This window comes from Eschscholzia californica, unplaced genomic scaffold (genome assembly GCF_041429995.1).
Source record: "Eschscholzia californica isolate CP2 unplaced genomic scaffold, dmEscCali1.0.p SCAF_4, whole genome shotgun sequence".
NCBI lineage: Eukaryota > Viridiplantae > Streptophyta > Magnoliopsida > Ranunculales > Papaveraceae > Eschscholzia > Eschscholzia californica.
This window is the reverse complement of record NW_028238461.1, coordinates 46,636,260-46,658,369: the sequence shown is the minus strand read 5'-3', so window position 1 is coordinate 46,658,369 and position 22,110 is coordinate 46,636,260. Positions and strand designations below refer to the sequence as shown.

Genomic DNA, 22,110 nt, shown 5'->3' with positions numbered 1-22,110 from the left:
TTATATGATGAGACGGCATCCGATATATGGAAGAATCTCTTTGATAGATTTCATCAAACCAATGCTCCTAAAATCTTTCAATTAAAGAGAGCTATTTCTTGTCTCAAACAAGAGAATTTAGACGTTTCTACGTATTTTACACATCTCAAGGCTCTTCAAGATGAACTCAATTCCTTGCTAATCACCGAGCCTTGTATATGTGGTCATGGTCGCTCTTTGGTTGAAAGAACCAACCAAGATAGAGCTATGGAATTTCTTCAAGGTCTTAATGACCGGTTCTCATCCATTCGGAGTCAAATCTTGTTAATTGAACCATTCCCTTCAATTCTTCGCATACATTCACTTATCAAGCAAGAAGAGGTTCAACAAAATCTCATTACTCCCATGAATGTTGACTCTAACACTGCTGCCCTAGCGGTTGGTTCCAACGATTACTCACATAACTGATTCAACGGTTCCGATAGACAACGTACTAAACGTCCTCGACCCTTTTGCGAAAATTGCAAAATTCATGGACATGATGTTTCCTCGTGCTACAAATTACATGGGTATCCACCCAACTACGGTCAACGTGGAAGGAACCGTTCACGCCAAGATCCCGTGACTGCCTCGGTTATGGACACTAACGGTTCGGCTATGAACCATAATGGTTCGGGGGTGCCTGCAGCGTCATCTTTTACTCATGAGCAATATCAAGGTATTTTAGCATTATTGGACCGCAATAGGCAACCAACCGATCACTCTAACGGCACCAACAAGGATCCACTCATCAATCTCACAGGTAAGTACTCTTCTTCTTCTCATCCTCCATGGGTTATTGATTCAGGAGCCGCTAAACATATTTGTTCCAATCTTTCAAGATTCTCTTCTTATTCCCTTGCACCACCGGATTTATACGTCCGATTACCGGATGACTCCCGAGTCAAGGTTGATCATATTGGTACCATCTATTTTACGAATAGATTTTATTTAAAGGATGTTCTTCACATCCCTTCTTTTCAATTTAATTTTATATCTGTCTCTCAGATTTCTAAATCCCTTCGTTGTACCGTCTTATTTGACCATGATTTGTGTCTTTTTCAGGACCGAAAAACGAAGACGGAGATTGGGCTTGGTAGTCTTCATGATGACCTTTATTTCCTTCGCACGGAGCGTCCCATCCTTTCAGTTTCGAATTTAGTTCGAGATAATTCTAGTCATGAGTCTTTTGTTTTATGGCATTGCCGTCTTGGCCACCCATCTTTTTCACGTTTTCAATATTTTAATTCTAGACTTCCATGTATGAAGTTTAATTTTTTATCAAATAAAGTACCGTGCGAATTATGTCCCCTTTCTAAACAAAGTCGCTTACCTTTTCCTAATAGTACTACTACTTCTTCAAGTATATTTGACATAGTACATATAGATTTATGGGGTCCCTTTCCGGTCCCCTCCACCTCCGGGTGTCGTTATTTTCTAACCCTTGTTGACGACTTCTCACGTTGTACTTGGATATTTCTCATGAATTCCAAATCGGACTCAAATACATTAATTATGAATTTCTCTAATTACGTTCACACACAATTCAATTGTAACATTAAAACAATTCGAACGGACAACGGATCCGAGTTTATGAATACTTCTCTACAACGTTGGTTTCTTGAAAAGGGAATTTCCCACCAACGTAGTTGTACATATACACCTCAACAAAACGGTGTTGTTGAGCGCAAACACCGTCACATTCTTGAAGTTGCACGTTCTTTACGTCTTCAAGCTCATCTCCCTCTCTCTTTTTGGGGAGAATGCGTTCTAACCGCCGTCTATCTCATTAACAAGTTACCTACACCTATTCTTGATGGAAAATCACCTCATGAAATCCTCATGGGTTCTCCTCCAAATCTTTCACACTTACGTGTATTCGGATGTCTTTGTTATGCCCGAATTCCTTTGGTCAAAACTAAGATGGATGCTCGTTCTTCCGCCGGCATCTTCCTTGGTTATCCGAACGGACAAAAGGGTTATCGAATCTATGATATCTCCACCCGACGTATTTATACCTCACGTGATGTGACCTTTATTGAAAACCGATTCTCGATGTCATCCACACCGATGGAACAACCCTCTCTCTCGCGTCCGGAACCCTTCATCACTATCGACGACGACGACACGTTTGTCTTTCCGACAAACGATAAAATTCGTTCCATTCCACCGGCGGACAGCAGCAGATTCACTGATGAATCTGCTGTTCCTGTCCCCGGGAGTCTGCATTCGGCGACAGGGGTGCCTTCAGACACCCCTGCTGACCCGACTTCAGGTCCACCTAACAGTGGACCGTCTAACCCATCAGGGGTGCCTCCAGTAATTTCTAATGAGGACCCGGGTACTGGTGTGCCTCCAGAAAGTTTATCTACACCACCGAGCAGTGATTCTTCATTGCCGATTCCTCCATCCGACGTCCGGATCTCCGACTCCGTCGTTGCCGATTCCGGCCGACCGGTTCGGTCTCGCCGCCCGCCTAGTCATCTAGATGACTATGTGTGTTCAAATACTAACATTGTTAAATATCCTCTTGAAAACTATTTTTCCATTAACTCGTTTTCAAACTCTCATCAACAATTTCTCTCTTCGGTTTTATCATCTACCGAACCAACCTCCTTCACTCAAGCAATGAAGTCCCCTCATTGGAAGGAGGCCATGGCCAAGGAAATTTCAGCCTTGGAAGAAAATAAAACCTGGACAATCACTGCTTTACCACCCGGCAAAAAGCCCATCGGTTGCAAATGGGTGTATAAAATTAAATTCAAATCCGATGGATCTATAGAGCGATATAAAGCCCGCCTAGTAGCCAAAGGCTATACCCAAATCGAGGGATTAGACTATAATGACACTTTTGCTCCAGTTGCTAAATTAGTAACTGTTCGTGTCCTTCTCTCTCTTGCCGCCATTAAAGGGTGGACTCTCCATCAATTGGATGTCAATAACGCCTTTCTTCAAGGCGACCTTCATGAAGAAGTCTACATGAAATTACCCCCCGGTTTTTCATCTCAGGGGGAGTCTAAAGTATGTCGTCTCCATAAATCTCTCTATGGTCTCAAACAGGCCTCTCGACAATGGTTTTCAAAATTTTCCTCCGTTCTCATCGAACGTGGCTTTTCTCAGTCTAAAAGTGACTATTCTCTTTTTACTTTTAGATCTCACTCCACTCAAATCTATGTCCTCGTCTACGTAGACGACATAATTATCACGGGAAATAATGATCATGCTATTTCCCAGTTAAAAATATTTCTAAATAAAGCCTTTTCACTAAAGGATCTGGGCCGCCTACAATACTTCCTTGGTATCGAAGTATCTCGCTCATCACAAGGCATATTTCTATGTCAAAGGAAATATGCTCTTGATATTTTAAAAGATTCTGGACTCACCGCTGCACGTCCTTCTGAGTTTCCCATGGAACAAAAATTACGTCTCAGTCCCACCGACGGTACACCTTTACCAGATCCGTCAGTTTACCGCCGTCTCATAGGCAGATTACTTTACTTAACGGTTACACGGCCGGATATCACCTTTGCCGTAAACAACCTCAGTCAGTTCATGCAAACACCTAGCCAAGTACACTTAGACGCAGCTCATCGCGTTCTACGATACTTGAAGGGTACTCTTGATAAAGGAGTCTTCTTATCCGCAGACAGCTCTCTCCATATTACAGGATACTGTGATTCGGATTGGGCTGGCTGTCCTTCAACCCGTAGATCTACTACTGGGTATTTCACAATGTTGGGATACAGCCCTCTCTCCTGGAAATCAAAAAAGCAACCCACAGTTGCAAAATCTTCGGCAGAAGCAGAATATCGAGCTTTAGCCATCCTCACATGCGAATTACAATGGCTCAAGTATTTACTACTTGATTTTGGAATCAATCACTCTGACCCGATGACAGTTTACTGTGACAATCGGGCCGCTCTCCACATTGCTGATAATCCCGTCTTCCACGAACGTACAAAACACATTGAGATAGATTGCCACATCGTTCGTGAAAAGATTAAAGACAACGTCATTGCCACACGCTTCACCAGTACAGAAAATCAGTTAGCGGATATCTTCACAAAGCCACTTGGGGCAGAACCGTTCAAGAACATTATTGGCAAGTTAGGCGTTACTTCCATTCCCGCTCTAACTTGAGGGGGAGTGTTGGAAGGTCCACTCCACTCGGCCAAACCGAGTGGACTTGGTCCAAATAGGAATCCTACTACAACTAGGATTCCTTAGGTATTAGGATTGTAATTTAGATTAGTTTAGGATTAGTTTAGATAAGTTTTGATAACCTTAAACTCTTCTTCATGTAAACCTATATAAAGAGGTTCATTCATAATGTAATGTACAAGTTGTAAGTGAATAATAAAACCAAGGTATTTACCTAAGCTGTTATCTCTCATCACTATCAACCATCCTTCTTCTCGGCCTTCACCTGAAGATCTTCATCTTCTCGGTTGTTTATCCGAGACCATCATCTTCCTCTCTCGGTCTCTCGGCTATCACAACCGAGACAGAGTCTCCTTCACTCTCGGTTATACCCGAGCATCACCACTCTCGGTCTTCACCAAGAGTTGTCACATAGCTCTCGGCTATAACCGAGACACTCTCCCTCTCGGTCATCAACCGAGAACATCACCTCCTTCATCTCCACTCGTTACACTCGAGTGTGTTATATAATTCAAAGGTTTGAACCTTTTCACACTATGCTCGACCATTAACCAGTCTAAATTTCTGCAGGGTATGCGATTGGACAGAATTTAGTGAGTGAAAGTGATCAGCCATTTTCCTTTTGTGAAAATCTCTTTAATAAAGTGGTTATGTGTTTAATGATAGTGGTTTTGTAATTATAAACATTGATCTGCTGTGAAAAATAACACCTTAAACAGTTGAGTGAGTGAGAATTTGAAATCAATCTTAATTCTTAACTATTGGTTGGTGCGAATTTTTTAAACAATAAGATTACAAGTCTAGAGATATAGTGTCATTATTTCGTGAAACTCTCTTTAATAGAGTAATTATTTGTCTTGGTGTCCATAATATTATGTTAAGGTTTGATAATCATAGTGAAGGTTCCGGTCTTCTATTAAAACTTAAAAACCTCATGAAAAGAAAACCATAGGACGTAGTAGATGTTTTTTTTGTTTAACGGTTCTTAGCTAGATCCTATGACTAAGATACTTATTTACGTTCCGAAAAAAGTTCGATGAAGTTATACTTGGCTCTACTAGAGAAATTAGAAAAAGAAAAGAGTTGTTAAAATTGAGTAACCACTTTTAACGAGTAGATGTCAAATTGGAAATAAATAAGAACAAGGGTAGTTAAATATAACTTTTTTTTATGAAATAGTTAAATATAACTTTTTTTTATGAAATAGTTAAATATAACTTATAATGCATTAATGGGACATCTGTAGTACCTCATGAACAGAGACAAATTAGCCAGATTAGGGCATTTTCACTTTTGATGTTGGATCAATTGAAATAGCATGGAGTTGAGCATGAACATTGGCGCAACTCCGGATCGAGTAGTAGAATATAGGAAGCCAACAGGGGAGATACCTAAGGAAAACGTCGAAGCCCTAGAGACCTGCCGGGGCGGTGGAGAATCTAGCTTCTAACTTACATATGTGTTGCCCTAATTTTTAATATTAGCTGCATGTCTGGAGCTTAGTGCGGCCAGTGGACATGCACGAGCTGGTATATATATATATATATACATATATATATATATATATATATATATATATATTGATAGTTTACCTAGGTCAGAGATGGTTTTGGAGATGGGAGGGTATGTACAAACAGGTAAAGCCTACTCTGATTGGAGACTAACATGAGCACCTATCCACTTTAGAGATATTAATTTGAATATAAGAATTGGTTCCAAGTAAAAAATAATAAGGTGACCAGTTTATAGAAAATAAAATATTTATTTGTTTAAAAATATTGGACACAAATATAGTACACATTTTGTTAGATATTCGTAGAAATTTAATTTTCAAGATAAGTCTCTTTCCTTCCCTATACTAAACTTTCGATTTATGACTTCTTATTTTTTTTTTTCGTAGTCACTAACTCTTGAAGGAAAAAAAGTAGTATGAGAAGAGCATGGCAAAATCAGACAACCCAAAGTTGAAGAACTTTCAGAACTTTCAGAAATGGAGAATTTATATTCAAACCTAAAACTTCGTAATCATGTTTTCTTTAGTAACATACTTGGATTTTTGTTAAATAGCTCTAAACATCTTAGATTTGGGGAAAAAAATGGAGCTCAATTTCTAGGATTCTGAAACCCTAATTGTGTTTTTTTTCTAAATCTAATTTATTTTTTTATAATTCTTCGGTTAAATCTTTTCTAATTGTTTGAGTCTGTGAGAATAGTCCCACATGGGAGAATGGGATTCTGGTAACCAAGAATATAAGGTCAAGGTCATCTCCACTCATTGTCAATTGGTTTTGAGTTGGATGGCCACAAACTTAACATGGTATCAGAGCTAGGCCCACACGTGATAGGTAAATAGCCACACGTGCTCCACGTCGCCCGAAGAAATACACGTGTTAGGGTCAAAGAACCCTACACGTGAGGGGGCGTGTTCTTGGGATTCTAGTAACCAAGAATATAAGGTCAAGGTCCTCTCCACTCATTGCCAATTGGTTTTGAGTTGGATGGCCACAAACTTAACAGAGTCTTTAGAGTTGTGTCCTCCAATTAGGTAGATGTCAAATAAGTCAATTTTATTTGACTCGCATCGCATCCAATAATTTTTGTCTACATAAGAATTTTGGTTGCTATATAGTAGCATTACAAATTTATATTATTTCGTTAGTAAGTGCTTAGGGCTTCTAGCGAACGACGACCTTTAGAGAGCCAAAGAGATAAATCAAAAGATGAAATAAACACACAAAGTACCATGCGAATTAAACCTTGAGCCTACGCAAGCTAACCAGACATTGAAAATTAATTTAGATTTTCATTATATATATCATGAGAAAAAAAGTTGGAAAGAACAAAGATTGTTTAAGTCATTTAAAATCATGAGAAAAAAAGTTGGAAACAACAAAGATTGTTTAAGTCATTTAAAATCATGAGAAAAATATGGAGTGGTTGCAAAAACTATTCATTTCGATTATTTCTCTCTTAATTAATTATTTCTTGATCCTTTATATCAAATTTAAATTACATACTCCCTATATTTTTTCGACTATTATTATCCCCTCTATATATTTTACTAAACTTTCTTTTTTCATTGATCCAAACAATAATTTTATTGATCCGAACAATAATTTTAGGTACAAATGATTTTCGTAAGACGTTAGTAAAAAGGATTTATCTCGCTCGTAAGACGTGGTGAAAACTTTGTAATATTTAAGGTGTAAGGAAAACCAAACTCCTCGAGTGAATTTTTAGAGAGATGCACAACAATTGAACTACTCAATGTGCTTGGATTTAGGTTTTGAAGTAAACTCTTGGAGGCGCAACACTTTTTTTGTTTGTTAACCCACACACTTCTCCCCTAATCTGGACTCTGGAGTCTGGACTAATGAAACCTATACAAAATGTGATATCCAAAATCAAAGAAAAACGGGTGTGCGTATAAAATTTTCCTTTCTTAAATTTTAAGCAGATGTGGGGCTTTCAATTCTTTATTTCATCAGTAAAATTATAACACGACCCCTGTTCAACAAAAAAAATACTTTAGCGTGACGGGATTTTTTTTCTTCGGTTTTTCAAGGAAGAAGAAGTCAGTCAGTCACTGTACTTATCGAGCTAACGTCTTTTGATATACTCTTTCATCGAAATCCAATCCAAATTACGAGTTACAATATTATTTCGTATGTCCTGAATGGGCGATGAACTCCAATTATTGTGCAGAGCCCACCGATACCTTGACCACAATCAAAGAAGTAGGACATTGATATCCTAAAGACACTCTTCACCTTTGTCCTTTTACTCCACTCATGTTTGAAGAGGAAAATTTTCTTGAATACTTCGCTAATCATCTATTTGTGTTAGAAAATTAGACGGTGTAACGCCGGAGCTCAAGATCGGACCTCTAAAATGTTTAAAGTTGAGGTTGGTGTATCCAAACTTTTTCAAAACACTACGTTGTTTAGGTTCGTTTTCTCTCTATTATTTTCTTTGAAACTTCTTCTAACTGTTTGATACATAGGAAAATAGGGTTAGAAATCGTTTTCGTGGGAAATTCGATTTTCTGCTGTTATTGGACCAAAGATGTGCGAAAATCGAATTCTCATGGTAAAAAAGGTGGGAAAAACACCTAATATATTTTCCCACTTATTACATGTGAAAACCATTTTACCACCCTCTCGTATTTTTGCGCGCTCTCTCTCCTCCAATCTCTCTCTCACGGGCCTCTCTTTCTCTCAGAATTCTAATTCATTTGTGTAGCTTTTGGAGATCTCTCTCTAAATTTCTCAACATAATCTATGAAATAGAAAGAAGGCAAAAGAAGAAGATGGGATTATGATTTGAATCCCCACAAAATTTTGAATAAAAAAATAGTTAATTAATGCAGTCCAACTTTATTAAACTTGTAAAAAGATCTCCAGAAGTTCCATTAAGATATTAGGGTTCGTGATTTAGAGGTACTGCACAAAAGTGTAATCGCAAAGAATCCAAAGATGAAGACGAAGTAGAGAATGAGATGAAGAAGTGTGAGATTTTACTATTTCTGTCGAGTGTAATCGCAAAGAATCCAAAGATGATGAAGACGAAGAAGAGTGTAATTGCAAACTTGTTCCTCTGCTTATCAATCGATAAGTCGATTTCTCTCTGTCTTGGCTTAATTTAGACAGAGTTTCCTTTCTCTAACTTATAGAGAGATAGACTATTAAAGAATAATGATTTATCAATATTCATTCTTTCGGATTAACCGAGATAGATGTTAATGTAGTCGAGGCGAGAATAAATTCTCTTTCCTTAAGACATTTTACACCCCCGTAACAGTACCAAACGTTAGGGTGTATGCGTTCGGGATACAACGACTTTTCCTTTCAAAGTTTTAAGATGGTACTTCTATTTTCTGAAAGCGGACGAACTTTTGTAAATATTATGAGCTCTTGGACTAATGCAAATGATCTTCTAGACGGTTCGGAAATTCAAACTTCACTCGAAACTTCTTTCTTCCTTTTTCTAGATATTCTAGGCAAACCAGAACCTCTAGAAATACTTCTCAATCAGATATTCTAGGCAAACCAGAACCTCTAATTGTTAGAAGGGAAGAGAAGAAGAGAATGAATTTGATTGATGAAAAATGAAGTGGGTTTGGTGGGTTTATATAGGAATCGAGTAGGCACATTAGTTTGGGACACATCTCTTGAGTTTTTGGGACAAAACTCTTTGATAAGAGTTGGTTATTTAACTGGATATTTCGGTTGCAATTTGGAGCGTCCGATTTGGCTAAAAAACAAGGAAGAAACGCCCACCGTTGGATTTCATTGGTTCTGTCCCGAACCATGCCCAACAGATCTAACTAGATGCCGTTAGATGAAGATCTAGAGAGATCCCGAAGTGTGCCCGAAGCGGGATGAACGCCCGACGTTGGATCTAGCGCAATCCCGCGCGATGAACTCTAGCCGTCCAGATTTGGACGAGCTTGCTTCGCTGAAATGGCCCCCAATCTAACTTTGTCCCTTTTGATGTTTTGGTCCTAAACTTGACCGATTTTCGTCCAAACTTTGAACTTGAATTTCTCATTCATCTGAAATCGGATTTGAGTGATTCTTGACTCTAAATTGAAGAGCTTGATGAGACGAACGCAATGGTGTGCTCGGTTTCTAAGTTTGACGAATCGGGTCGAGCCAAAATTGGCTCCGATTCCAACAATAATTAGGGATTTCTTTAGTTTGGATTTGCCATTTTCCAAACTCTTAAACATTATAAAATCTTCATTGCTACCTTAAATACGAATTTCCTTCTCTTGATCTTCTTCTTCATCTTGATGTTGATGTCTTTTTCTTCAAGATCGATCACCCAAAAAATAGAGAACTTCAGCTACAAAGTTCACCTCTTCTCCTTCATATACATAATTCATCCCATCAAACCCTAAACTTTCCTACGTTACTTTCTCTCTCTATCCGGAACCCTATTCTCCTTCATAATTTGGGGAAGAGATGGTGACATTTTAATTTCTGAAAGCACCCCCACGACTTTCTAAAGACACCTCATTTTCTTACCAACCCTACCAAACACACCTAAAACTTAATTCACCAATGGAGAACTTGGTTTTCTTCCCCGTTAGAAAGAAAACGATTTTCACGTCAATTATTTTCACACGTATCAAACGGACCCTAAACCTTCTTGTGAAAAATTCTCATGTTACATTTGCTTAGAAGTCTGGGCGGGCTTTCTTGACATAGATTTAAATGGTATTGATAATTATTGGATATTAGATGGGTGCCCACAATTTGTTATAGATTTCAGTTCTAAATCCTAATACTATGGGTTATTTCCTTAATGGCCCCCTACTTTGTGACCAGCTTCCTGCCTGGCCCCCTACTTTGTGACCAGCTTCCTGCCTGGCCCCCTACTTTACGAGAAATACCCATATGGCCCCCTTCCGTTATAACACCGTTACTCTCTCTCTTCCATTTCTTTTCTCTCTCCTCCAACATGTTTTCTCTCTCTGCCACCTCGTTAAAACCAACCAACTCATCATCTTCTCCGGGAAGGTCGCCGGCCGACCAATTTTCCGGCCGGCGACCTTCAAACCTAAAAAAATTAAAAAAAAATTATTTTTTTATTTCATCTCTCCTCTCTCTAAAAAAAAAAAAAAAAAATTTTTGACTTCCTCTCTCTTTCTAAACTCCGGCGAAGGGGGTTACCCTTCGCCGGAGTTCGGGAGACCTTAAAGGTCTGCCGGAGCAGACCTTCATGGTCTGTTCCGGCAGACCTTTAAGGTCTCCCGAACTCCGGCGAAGGGTAACTCCCCTTCGCCGGAGTTTAGAGAGAGAGAGTGAGGAAGTCAAAAAAAAAAAAAAAAAATTTTTTTTTTGTTTTTTAGGTTTGAAGGTCGCCGGCCGGAAAATTGGTTGGCCGGCGACCTTCCCGGAGAAGATGATGAGTTGGCTGGTTTTAACGAGGTGGCAAAGAGAGAAAACATGTTGGAGGAGAGAGAAAAGAAATGGAAGAGAGAGTAACGGTGTTATAACGGAAGGGGTCATATTGGTATTTCTCGTAAAGTAGGGGGCCAGGCAGGAAGCTGGTCACAAAGTAGGGGGCCATTAGGGAAATAACCCTAATACTATTATAGAGCTAGATCTAAGAATCACCAATTTGTGGATAGTGGCATATCAAAATCAGATCTGACCTGTTGGCTGGAAGAAGAAAACCTATTAAAATTCTGCTAGTCGAAGCTACAACATGGTTATTAGGGCATCCGGCTCGTGGCAATGTCCTATTCTATGGTGCTAACGTGTTAGCTAGCCTAGGGCGACAAATCACGTGGATACTTGCATTCTTAAACTAAATGAGTAAAAGTCAACATACTCACGTGCCCAGATCTAGGAATCCGGCTTCCTTCATTAATCTCTAATTAATTATTTTAGTTAATCATTTCTTATTAGTGTGATCTGTTGTCATTAATAAGATCTTACCGCCACCCCCTCGTGATAAGAGATCTTTCCTATCAATGCATCACTAAACTCCCAATCTTCTCTCAGTTCACACTTTCAGTTAAGTAGTTGAGAGTTGATGTACTCACCCCATTTCTTAAACAACTCCTAAAGTTTATTATTCTCATTTAACTTTAACAATTTAGGCGTGATCAAATTATTTGAAAAAAAAAAGACAGATTTTAGACATAAATCTTATATGGTTTACTGTGATTTATTGTTTAAAAGATCAGAAGAGTTATGACAATCTACATAGAATTTCTACTTAGAGTTTTTCTTATTTTTGTTGTTCTCTAGCATCTTTTTAATTTGACTAATCGAATTGTCCAATTAGTGAATTCAATACGTGGATAGTAGTTTTCAAGTTGTTACCATTTATCTCATAAAAAAAAAGTAGTTAGCCATTAATTTTAATTATATGTCCACGATGGGTTTTGCACATTCCATTATGTTGGTTGTTTACCTAGGGAAATGGGTGAACCGTGAACAATCAAATACTCTAGCAAAACTTTTTAAGTGACAAAATGTTTTCAGATCTCACTCACCCAACCAAAAATGAGAAATGACTTATTTGTGTAGAGAAATTTGCCTTTATTCGAATATTGAAAAACATAATACTATTCCATCCATCTACAGATAGTTATGCGGTCGCAGCGAGATAAAAACATGAATTAATAATAATTATGTTGTTTATAAACACCGAGTGTATCAACATAGTTTGGAAGGGCATTTTATCTGTCTTATTATTCGAAACCGCAGAGTAAAAAACAAAACACTCAGTGACTCCTTGTTAGTATTATTGTTGTTCTTTTTTTTTTGTTGAAATATTATTGTTGTTCTTGCACTCAAATGAAATGAACGGTTCCTCTTGCAAAGCTTCCTACCTTCATTCATGATTATTTACTCGGTTAGGAAAAAAGAATTAGTCTTTAATCACCTACTTATGAAGTGAGTGGAAAATACACTCAAGTGACCTTGTTTTCATACTAATCTGAAAGTTTGACTTTCACAGGTAAGGTACAGTACCCCCACTAGGTCGGAATCAGTGACTTGGTTGTCTAAATGACCAAATTACCCTCTTACACCAAGACAAATTTTCCTCTATAAATAGACCTCCTCTTCACAAACCCAAAATCTAAAGATCATAACTTAGGACACTTTGTAGTAAGAGCTAGCTCTTTCACTTTCATGGAGGTACCAAACCACATCTTGGTAGCCATGGTGGTTCTAACCATATGTGCCACCACCACCACCCTCGCCCTCGCTCCTCCTCCTCTTCAACCTCGTTCAAGTTCAAGCACTACTCGTGCACCAGCTCCTGCACCAGCTCATCTCGGAGCTCCAATGATTCCAGTTTACCAATCGAAACCAAACGACACTGAAGAATTCTTAAAGGTACATAATAAAGCAAGAGCGGAAGTCAAGGTCCATGCCCTAAAATGGAGTTCAGTATTGGCAAAAGATACAAGCAAGCTAGTGAGATACCAAAGAGACTACAAGAAATGTGAATTTGCTGATATGAAGTTAACCAAGTATGGAATGAACCAAATGTGGGCTAGTGGAATGAAGGTAACACCAAGTGGGGCAGTTAATTTATGGTTACAAAGCAAAAAATACTATAACCACACCACTAATACTTGTGCACCCCATCATAGTAATTGTGGGGTGTATAAACAAGTGGTGTGGAATAAGACATTGGAGGTTGGGTGTGCTCAAGCTAAATGTAAAAAACAACATTCTACTCTTACCATTTGTTTGTATCATCCTCCTGGTAATGTTATTGGTGAAAGACCTTTTTAGACATGTTAATGATGTTCTTAATTTTGTTAATCTTGTTTAGTTATTTGTAAGAATTTGAAGTTTGTTACTACTTAAATGTCTATTAAGATTTTGATTAGGAATCAAGTAGAGTGATTGATTAGCCGATTGTTCAAAATGAATCATTAAGAAAAACTTTGGAACCCAAATCGTTTTCTTTGAAGAATTACAGAGTAATCAAGTAATGTGATTACATTTTTTGCAATTATAATATGAAATTAAGATGGGTTATTGACTTTTACTAATAGTCTAATTGTTAAGTACTGGCTTCTGTCAGCTTTGTTTATTGATAAAACAATATTATTTGCATCTCCATGAGTCAATTTTGTCAGTGTCATTAACTGCTAATTAAGAGAAACTTAAGAGATTAATTACAATTCACTCAATCTATTAAGAAGACTATAGATATGTCAGATCTTATTAAATACCAAGAACATGACTATATAAAATTACCAAAAAAAAGGAAGCTCATTTAGGCGGTGTTCTTTTTTCTAGGTCAGATTTGAAATCTGACTCGAAGTCTCAGTTGACGGAAGTCAAATTTCAAATGTTCGTTCTAGCTGACTCGGAATAGTTGATTTTGGTAGATTTTAAGTCCAATTGAGTCAGACGATTTAGATTCGCACAAGTCAAACGAATGAGGAAAAAAACACATTACTAGATCAGCTTACATATTACATTATACAAAATTTTCGCTTCATTTTGTCATTTTGTACAGAAAATGGAAGTGAAAATAAAAAGAAAACGATCTTCGGAACTCACAAATCTTTCAAAAATCCAACCCATATGCCACAAAAGAAAGAGGCTGCAATTTTCCTACAAATGAATACTTTCCTAGGATCATTTCACAAGTTCTTTAGATATCAAGTATCGAAAAGAGAAATTGTGAGGAACCCATTCAATGCTCTTGTTGGATTTTCGTTCATACCTTTCGTGTGTTCTCTTCCAAAAAGACTCGGGCATAAATTGCTGGATCATCTCTGCTACATCGATGGGAGATAAACTTGTTTCCTTAGCAAAAGATTCTACAATCTTTGGCAAACAAATCTTTTGTTCCTTGTGTGGATCTAAAGTTAAGGTAGCTTGTATATATTCTTCTTTCGCTGTATCGAGTTCTTGGATCACTCTCTTGGGTGTGAATACTCTAACCTGTGAGAAAACAAAAGATAAAATCTCATCAAAATTTGTCTGGTTCAACAGGTCTTTTCGATCACCATTTTACATGTTCTAAGCCTAAAAGTAGTCGAGTTTATCTAATAACCCACTTAGTTAATGAATCTCTCGATATTGGAGAATCGATACTCAAACTAGAAGGGACCAAAAAATCGAAAAAAAAAAATACTTAGTTAGACTACGGAATTTACCACAGGATCAGAATAACTTCCTGCACATAGAGCGAAGTGTATAAGAGGTTCATGATGGTCAATGGCATATGCATGTCGATCATTTGAATCCTTGAGTTTTGTCTTCGGAGATGAAAATAGCATTCGAAGCCACTACAAGCAAAGTAAGATACATTAGTTCCACAAACGGAAACGGTCTTCTTTATTGATAAAATGAAAGAATATGCAGCGAAGGACGACTATCCTACTCCTTCGCCTAGAGTACTACTCAGAGTTTGACTCAGAAGTTGATGTGGCACATACTTTTAAAATTCTCAATGAATTAAAATAACAAAGTACATAGAGCGTCGCCAATGCACTGAGGAAAAGTTTAAGTGAATTATAGCACTCTTAGGTTGGGAACGAAAGATCACCTGTCCAGGACGAGGCATACGGCATCCAAGAATAGAACTCTGTATTGTGTTTACGCTTATGGTATGACCTCCGACATTATATGCAGCCTACAAAATGCCAGACTTCGTCGTCAATCTAGAACTCAAATGTAGTAATGATCATCCTTCAAACACAAGTCAGTCGAGTGTTGTTTACCTTGAGGAATAACGATACCCTCTTTATACTATTTTGTGGAATCCCATAAGCCAAAAACGCCTGCAAAATCGAAATATCGATTACTATCTATATAATGGCCGAAATATACAAAATAAGTCAGCAATGTCAAAACCCTAAGAATTATTTTAGCAAAATTTCATTACATGCATCACTAATGCATTGTGTATGTTGATCCAGAAAGCGAGTTTATCCTTATGCTTTAGCTTTCTCACATCAACCTCTTCCAATTTACCCACAAGGGACCTGCAAGATCACTAATAAACTTCAACCTTACAGAAAATTGCAGAAAAATCAAACTTTTAGGATATGTTACCATAACTTACCTAAAATGTTTTAACATGTCATCAACAGAATGTAGTGAATGACTATCTCTACAAATTGATGGAACTTCTACCATTGTGGTGTAAGTTCCGCTAAACTCGTTTGATCCTTCCATGTGGAAAGGGTTATCTACATTTTCATCAAATGAAGAGCCATTCCTGTATCGAGGGCTCCATACATCATACTGAGCTTGAGGAGAAAATTCACTCATGGACGACGTGAATGAAGTTGGAGAAGACGAGCGGCCGTGATTGACCAGAGGCGGGTCAGACAGTTTGCAATATATGGCTGCCATACACTTAATAATATCTTCAGAAATCTTGTTAGGTGTTTCGGGTATATGATCGGCTACTCGAGTACCAAGATGTTCAGCCAGACTGATCATACGTGGAGTATCACTCTCCTGTTCATAAACCACGAACACGAAAAGTTTGAGATTCTTAAGAACTATGGTGAAAGGTCTAACTTAAGTTTAAAGAAAGATGAAGTACCTCCATGAAAGGCAAAGGTTGAGAATGGAATGACCATACAGATCTATCAACATTTTCGGTTCTTGGCGTTCTATTTGAAAAGGTAGAGCGCTGAGATAATGTAGAATCGGAGCGGTGAATACCCACATCTAACAGCTTTTCCATGGTCATAATAGTTTGGAGATCCGTCCGTGGAGTGACTTGCGAATCTTGAAACACCAATTGGTCACTAAATTGAGCTGTATCCTCTGTCTTTGTTAAGATATGGAATCTCTCGTCTTCCAAAAACGATTCATTCTTGGTCCTTGAATGTGATTCGACTGTTTTACCCGTGGTAGCTGGAGATATAGGAGTTATTTTGTCGAATGCACTTCTATACAATGAAAGGAGATACTTTTCTAGATACGCAACTTCCAACTCCAAAACTGCAATCTCTTTGATCAGTTCACTGGAAGGCTAAATGGAAAGAAATTTATCATGAGTTGGTTGGTTTGAATGTAATCATAAAGGAAAATAAGTGACAAGAATCGGAAACATAATCGAAGTCCAAGTCAACTAAGCTTGTATATTCCGACAACAAAAAGAAAGGATGAGAGGAGTTACCTTTGGTATTGAGTTCTCGTAGGAATTAGCATCAGAGAGAGGTCTATAGCTCAGGGCCTGTTCTAGACCCTCACGGAGAACAAATTGATCTCCTAACTGCTTTTCAAGCTGTTTAATCTGCATAAAAAAGTCATATGTCATGAAACAAAAAAGAAACCCTTAATAAAAGCTCGCACGGAAACCATATAAGGTATGTGTTCTAGATAATTAGACATAAGAAAAGGGAACAACAAAAGGAAGATCAAAGTAAGTAAATACAAGACTTTGTTTACAACATCAAACGACAAGATTTAAAGTGGGGACTTGGGAGAACGGTTGCCATCTAAGCCTAGTTCTTTTGAATAGTTAATGTCCGAATCGTATCATTTGGGTTACAATGAAAAGAGTCCCACATGAACAAAGGGAAGTCTCATGACCAAGAATATAATATCGAAGGCCTATCTACTCACTGTCAATTGGTTTTGAGTTGGACGCGTACAAACTTAATAGTTGACACTTACCTCTTTCTTTAAAGAAGTCTGAAGGTTGGGTGATTGTTTCTTCTTTGGTTCACCTTCGTCCTTCACTTGTTCCATATCCTAGAAACCAAATCAATTAGCTTAAGAACAAAAAATCTTACTTGAGTTTCTTAAAAATGGGAATTTTGTCTTATAAACTCATAATCGATTTAATTAGAAATGGTTTTAACTTAAGGACAATATGATGTTCACAATGCACTTGAGTTTTACGACTTAATCGATAAAATGTGCATAATGATCCTTATCTAAGCTCAAGAACTGAAAGATAAATGGAGTCTTACCAACTTCAAAGATTTAACACCCTTAGAAGAAATCTCCACATTGTTGTCTTCCTCAACTCTATTATAATCAGGAAAGCTATAACTGAAATTGATACCAAAACAACAAAATATGTTCCATTTACCAGTTTCTCTCATAAAATTCATTATCCCTAAAATCATAATTCAAATTAAGTATAATTAAACAGAAATTGAAGAAAAGTATAAATTAGTGATCAAATAATAGTTACCTCTTGGAGTGTTTGTGGTTTGAAGAAATACCCATGAATTGTGATGGTTTGAAAGCATAAGCATGTCTCTTCATTTCCTGCATTATTATACCAAAACTCTCTTCAAATCCCAATTTGGTATTTGCCTGAAACAGTTAAATAACCTTAAAAAGATGATCATCAAAACCAACTCCTCTTTGATTACAGATGGATTGAGATAGATAGATAGAGAACTCACCTACCCACAAGTGTAGTTGAGAAGATGAACCAAACCCACTTATCCAAATTCACAATGGGTTTCTTAATTAAACAAATATTTGACTTCAATAAACCCACAACAAACTCTTTTTGCCTCAAGAAATGATCTTTAGTGAACAGTGTGGCTTGAAGAAGGGGATGATATAAAATAGAGTTGAAAAATCTTTACTTGAGAGAAGTTGCTTAAAAGTAGGAGAAAAGCACCATTGTCTAGCTTTACATTCTGCATTCATAAAATAAGGGGAGAAAAGAATCAACTTTTTAGGACCTTTAATTGAGGAAAAAGGCAATAAAAGCAAGTAGAGACTGAGTAGACTTGTATGTGAGAAATACCCATACCACAAAAAGATTCATTAACAAGATGAAGACAACAGTGTGAGAGTTGGTCACTATCCTCAACTTTTCACTAGCTAGCTTCTTAAATACCAAATTTGTTATTGTTTCTTTATCATTTAGGTGATTATATGTTTGAATTTAAATCTTTCCTAACGAAATTTGATCCATAATATAATGCCTTTGATATTCATTTGTGAGTAAGATTGTGATAGTATAATAAAATAATAAAACGACATTGTCTCGCGGAGTACTACAACTTTGTAGGTCTATCCCTTCTCTCGTTGAATTTGTATTACCAATTTATAGTCCACCGAAAATCTACCTTGGATGTAAAAATAAGGGTTATTTCCCTAATGGCCCCCTACTTTGTGACCAACTTCCCGCCTGGCCCCCCACTTTATGAAAAATATTCATATGACCCCCTTCCGTTATAACACCGTCACTCTCTCTCCTCCATCTCTTTTTCTCTCTCTGCCATGTCACGCCACATCATCTGTTACGCCACCTCATCACCTTCTCCGGCAAAGGTCTCTGGCCGACCAAATTTCCGACCGGCGACCTTCAAACTAAAAAAAAAAATTTTTTTTCTCTCTCCTCTCTCTAAATTTTTTTTTTTTCTTTCCCCTCTCTCTCTCTAGATCTAGAGAGAGAGAGGATTGATCTGTTCAAGGTCTGAACGACCTTGAACGGATCAATCCTCTCTCTCTCTCTCTAGATCTAGAGAGAGAGAGGGGAAAGAAAAAAAAAATTAGAGAGAGAGAGAGAGGAGAGAGAAAAGAAAACTTTTTTTTAGTTTGAAGGTCGCCGGGCGGAAATTTGGCCGGCCGGCGACCTTTGCCGGAGAAGGTGATGAGGTGGCGTAACAGATGATGTGACGTGACATGGCAGAGAGAAAAAAAGAGATGGAGGAGAGAGAGTGACGGTGTTATAACGGAAGGGGGCCATATGGGTATTTTTTCATAAAGTGGGGGGCCAGGCGGGAAGCTGGTCACAAAGTAGGGGGCCATTAGAGAAATAACCCTAAAAATAAATAAATAATAAAATAACTACTGTTTTGAAAAATAGCTTTTTAAAGATGTTAAAGTCAAAGGAGTGAGATGAGGTACTAGATCAACTCCATTTGCTATATACATTTTGGATTTGTGAAATGTGGGGTTTTGACCCCTAGTAGAAGACTAGAATGTAAAATAGAGAGAAAGGTGATATGAGAAAAAATAAAAATAAATTAGGTGCTCTTTTAGAGTGGAAATGGTGTTATATGATTTCCAAACAAAAGTTAAAGTCACTGCCAAAATGCCAATGGCCAATAGTAGTAGAAAGTAGTGAAAAAATTATCATCTCAAAAAATAATCACAAGCACAAACTGATTATTTCAACTTCTTTACGAAGACAAAATTGTTAGATTTTATGCTTTAAGAAAAAGTTTCTCAAACAAAGACAAAGATAAATTAGAGTTAGGACAATAATGAAGAATCAAGAAGGTAGCAATTCATGGAATATTGGAGTCCCAAGAAAAAAATCCGTCTTTTAGTAAGATTCTTAAGCCCATAACTTCAATAAAAAAAAAGGATCTCATTTTAACTTATTCTTCATTTGATTTTGACTTATTAATTGGATATCCCAAGATAGGTAGTTCTTCCACTTCAATTTCTAATAAATTATACAAACAAACACAATTTTTTGAAATGGGAAGGACAGATAAACTTGGTTTTGGGCTCCATTAAAGATCCAAGTTGCTCAAAACATTCTTTGGTTCAAACTTGCAGGAAACATGACAAAAGAAACCCCTATTATTTAAGCCACAAAGTCTCGTGGTTTCTAATTTTCTGGTTCAAATTTTGTCGTTGTTTCGTTTTCGAGTCAAGAGTTTTGAACTTACTCAATCAGTCTCTAAAAAACAAAAAATGGCAACAAATTAAATTTATGGGGAGTTCTCAAATATTAGATAAGAGACTCGAACATGGGAAACTAAATATCTGAGATTTCAAAAACCAAGAAAACAAAAAATAGAAATAAAAGCAGGTAGAAAAACCACGTTCGTTTTGTAAACGAACTCATGTAGTTGTGATTCAGTAAAGGTTTATAACAAGCAACTCAGGGTCATTGTTTCTAATGTAGTTTATGCATTTAACTTAAACGTCGAAATAAAAACAACATACCTTTTCTTCAGGCTCATAACACTTTTATTAGCCAATTAAAGTTTGATTACATTCGTTAATTCGCTCCTTTTATTTACAAACTTTAAGAAAAAAATTGTAAACAACTGCCTGTTCAGTTAGTTTTGCGTCTACTTCAAAATTTAACAAGTGACAAGATTTGATATACAGTAGGAGTACGGATGAAAATTTATTTTATTGATGTGTATCTAAATAGTATAAAACTATAAATAAAGTAAAAGTGCGAACGAACGAGTTTTTCAGAACCGTGCGATAACTATAAAGTTCTTTGTAGCCTTTAGAGTCTGAGACATTTTATTTTTTATTTTACTTTTTGGAATTTGACTTCGATGTACGATGGTCATTACAATGGCGTTGATACATCAAAGATGTGATAAGGTCGGTAACTACCAAATTAAACGTCTAAAACCCGACTAATCTATAGCCTAAAGCCCAACTAACTATGGGCTAAAGCCCATGTACATTATTTATGCCTTAATAATCTCAAATTCAATAATCAAAAGATTCCACCTTCTGTGGAGATCGAATCCGGAACCTCTAAAGACCCTTGGAGTATATGTCTAACACTTTAACCGTTTGGGACTTATAGGATAAATGTAACTCTACTCTAAAACAGGGGACGTTGAGAGTGGGGACAAATGTGGAAAGGACTAGAAATAGAGGACAGGAGTGAAACAGAAGTGGAGGGAAACGAATGTCCGTTAGTATGTGGGATGCGTAAAACAAAATCCAGGAATTAGAAGTGGAGGAATTTACGGGTGGGAAAACTGGCGTATGGAAATCCAATAAACGACAAGAGAAAAGACGAGCGTGAGAAATCCAATTCCAAGATATAATTGAGAAAAACGAAAAGTGAACTTTCCAAGGAAATCTGGACAAGTCAATGCCAATGATATGCATCTTTTATTCCATCTCCCAATTAATCCACATTACTAGTCTAAACATTTTTAGGTCAAAAATCAATGTTGGACTCCCTTACCTATTAATTTCATGAGCCTGATTATTCTGCCTGAATGTCTAGAAATATATGTAAACGAGATAAGCGTGTCGAGTTTTTCCATCTCCATCCCAACCACTTCACTATGTAAATTTTGGTCATGACTAGAATAAGTTAACAAATATCTTCAACTTCCGATTGTGTGAAAATAGTTTTATTAGAAAGCCAAGTCCTACAATGATTTCACGATAAAAATGCACGGAATATGTACTTTCCATCAAACAAGGATCTCTTTCCTGTGTTTCCTCGGTCTTTTTTCCTTCTATCGCTAGGCTAGCCTAGCTACGTTTTCTTTTCTCTATTTTTGTATTTTCACCTTCATTTTTCTCTCTTATTCCTCTTTATCTTTTTCGTCGATTGGTTGGGTATGTACGACGCAGTGGCGCCTATATTATACGAGACTAGTGGTAGTGCCTATAAATTTCACCTGACCAATATGGGTTCAGACCTATTCTAGGCTCTATCCCTCGTTGGCCCAGAAAGCCTAGAGTTAAGTCAGGGTCAGGTTGATGTTTTCTGGGCCCACCT

General features: G+C 37.3%; 1 protein-coding gene and 1 pseudogene across 3 annotated transcripts; one reads left to right on the top strand and one right to left on the bottom strand.

Moving 5' to 3' along the window:
- Positions 1–12,863: 12,863 nt before the first annotated feature.
- On the top strand, positions 12,864–13,445 carry LOC147545293 (STS14 protein pseudogene; annotated as a pseudogene).
- A 656-nt stretch (positions 13,446–14,101) lies between these two features.
- Positions 14,102–18,396, bottom strand: LOC147545292 (Itga6 (Protein of unknown function, DUF547)). Of its 3 annotated transcripts, none has more exons than XM_086636575.1 (12): positions 18,053–18,396; positions 17,836–17,960; positions 17,609–17,690; positions 17,310–17,387; positions 16,810–16,926; positions 16,228–16,662; positions 15,739–16,139; positions 15,559–15,658; positions 15,395–15,454; positions 15,220–15,306; positions 14,828–14,959; positions 14,102–14,612 (listed from the first exon to the last, which is right to left on the bottom strand). In XM_086636575.1, the coding sequence occupies exons 2-12, from the start codon at positions 17,916–17,918 to the stop codon at positions 14,304–14,306; spliced, it is 1,884 nt and encodes a 627-aa protein (XP_086492701.1). In that variant the 5' UTR covers positions 17,919–17,960; positions 18,053–18,396; the 3' UTR covers positions 14,102–14,303. The 3 variants fall into 3 exon arrangements, with proteins under 3 accessions (XP_086492701.1, XP_086492703.1, XP_086492702.1); XM_086636577.1 differs by having other exon boundaries at positions 17,836–17,912; positions 18,053–18,355; XM_086636576.1 differs by having other exon boundaries at positions 18,057–18,355.
- Between the last annotated feature and the right edge of the window lie 3,714 nt (positions 18,397–22,110).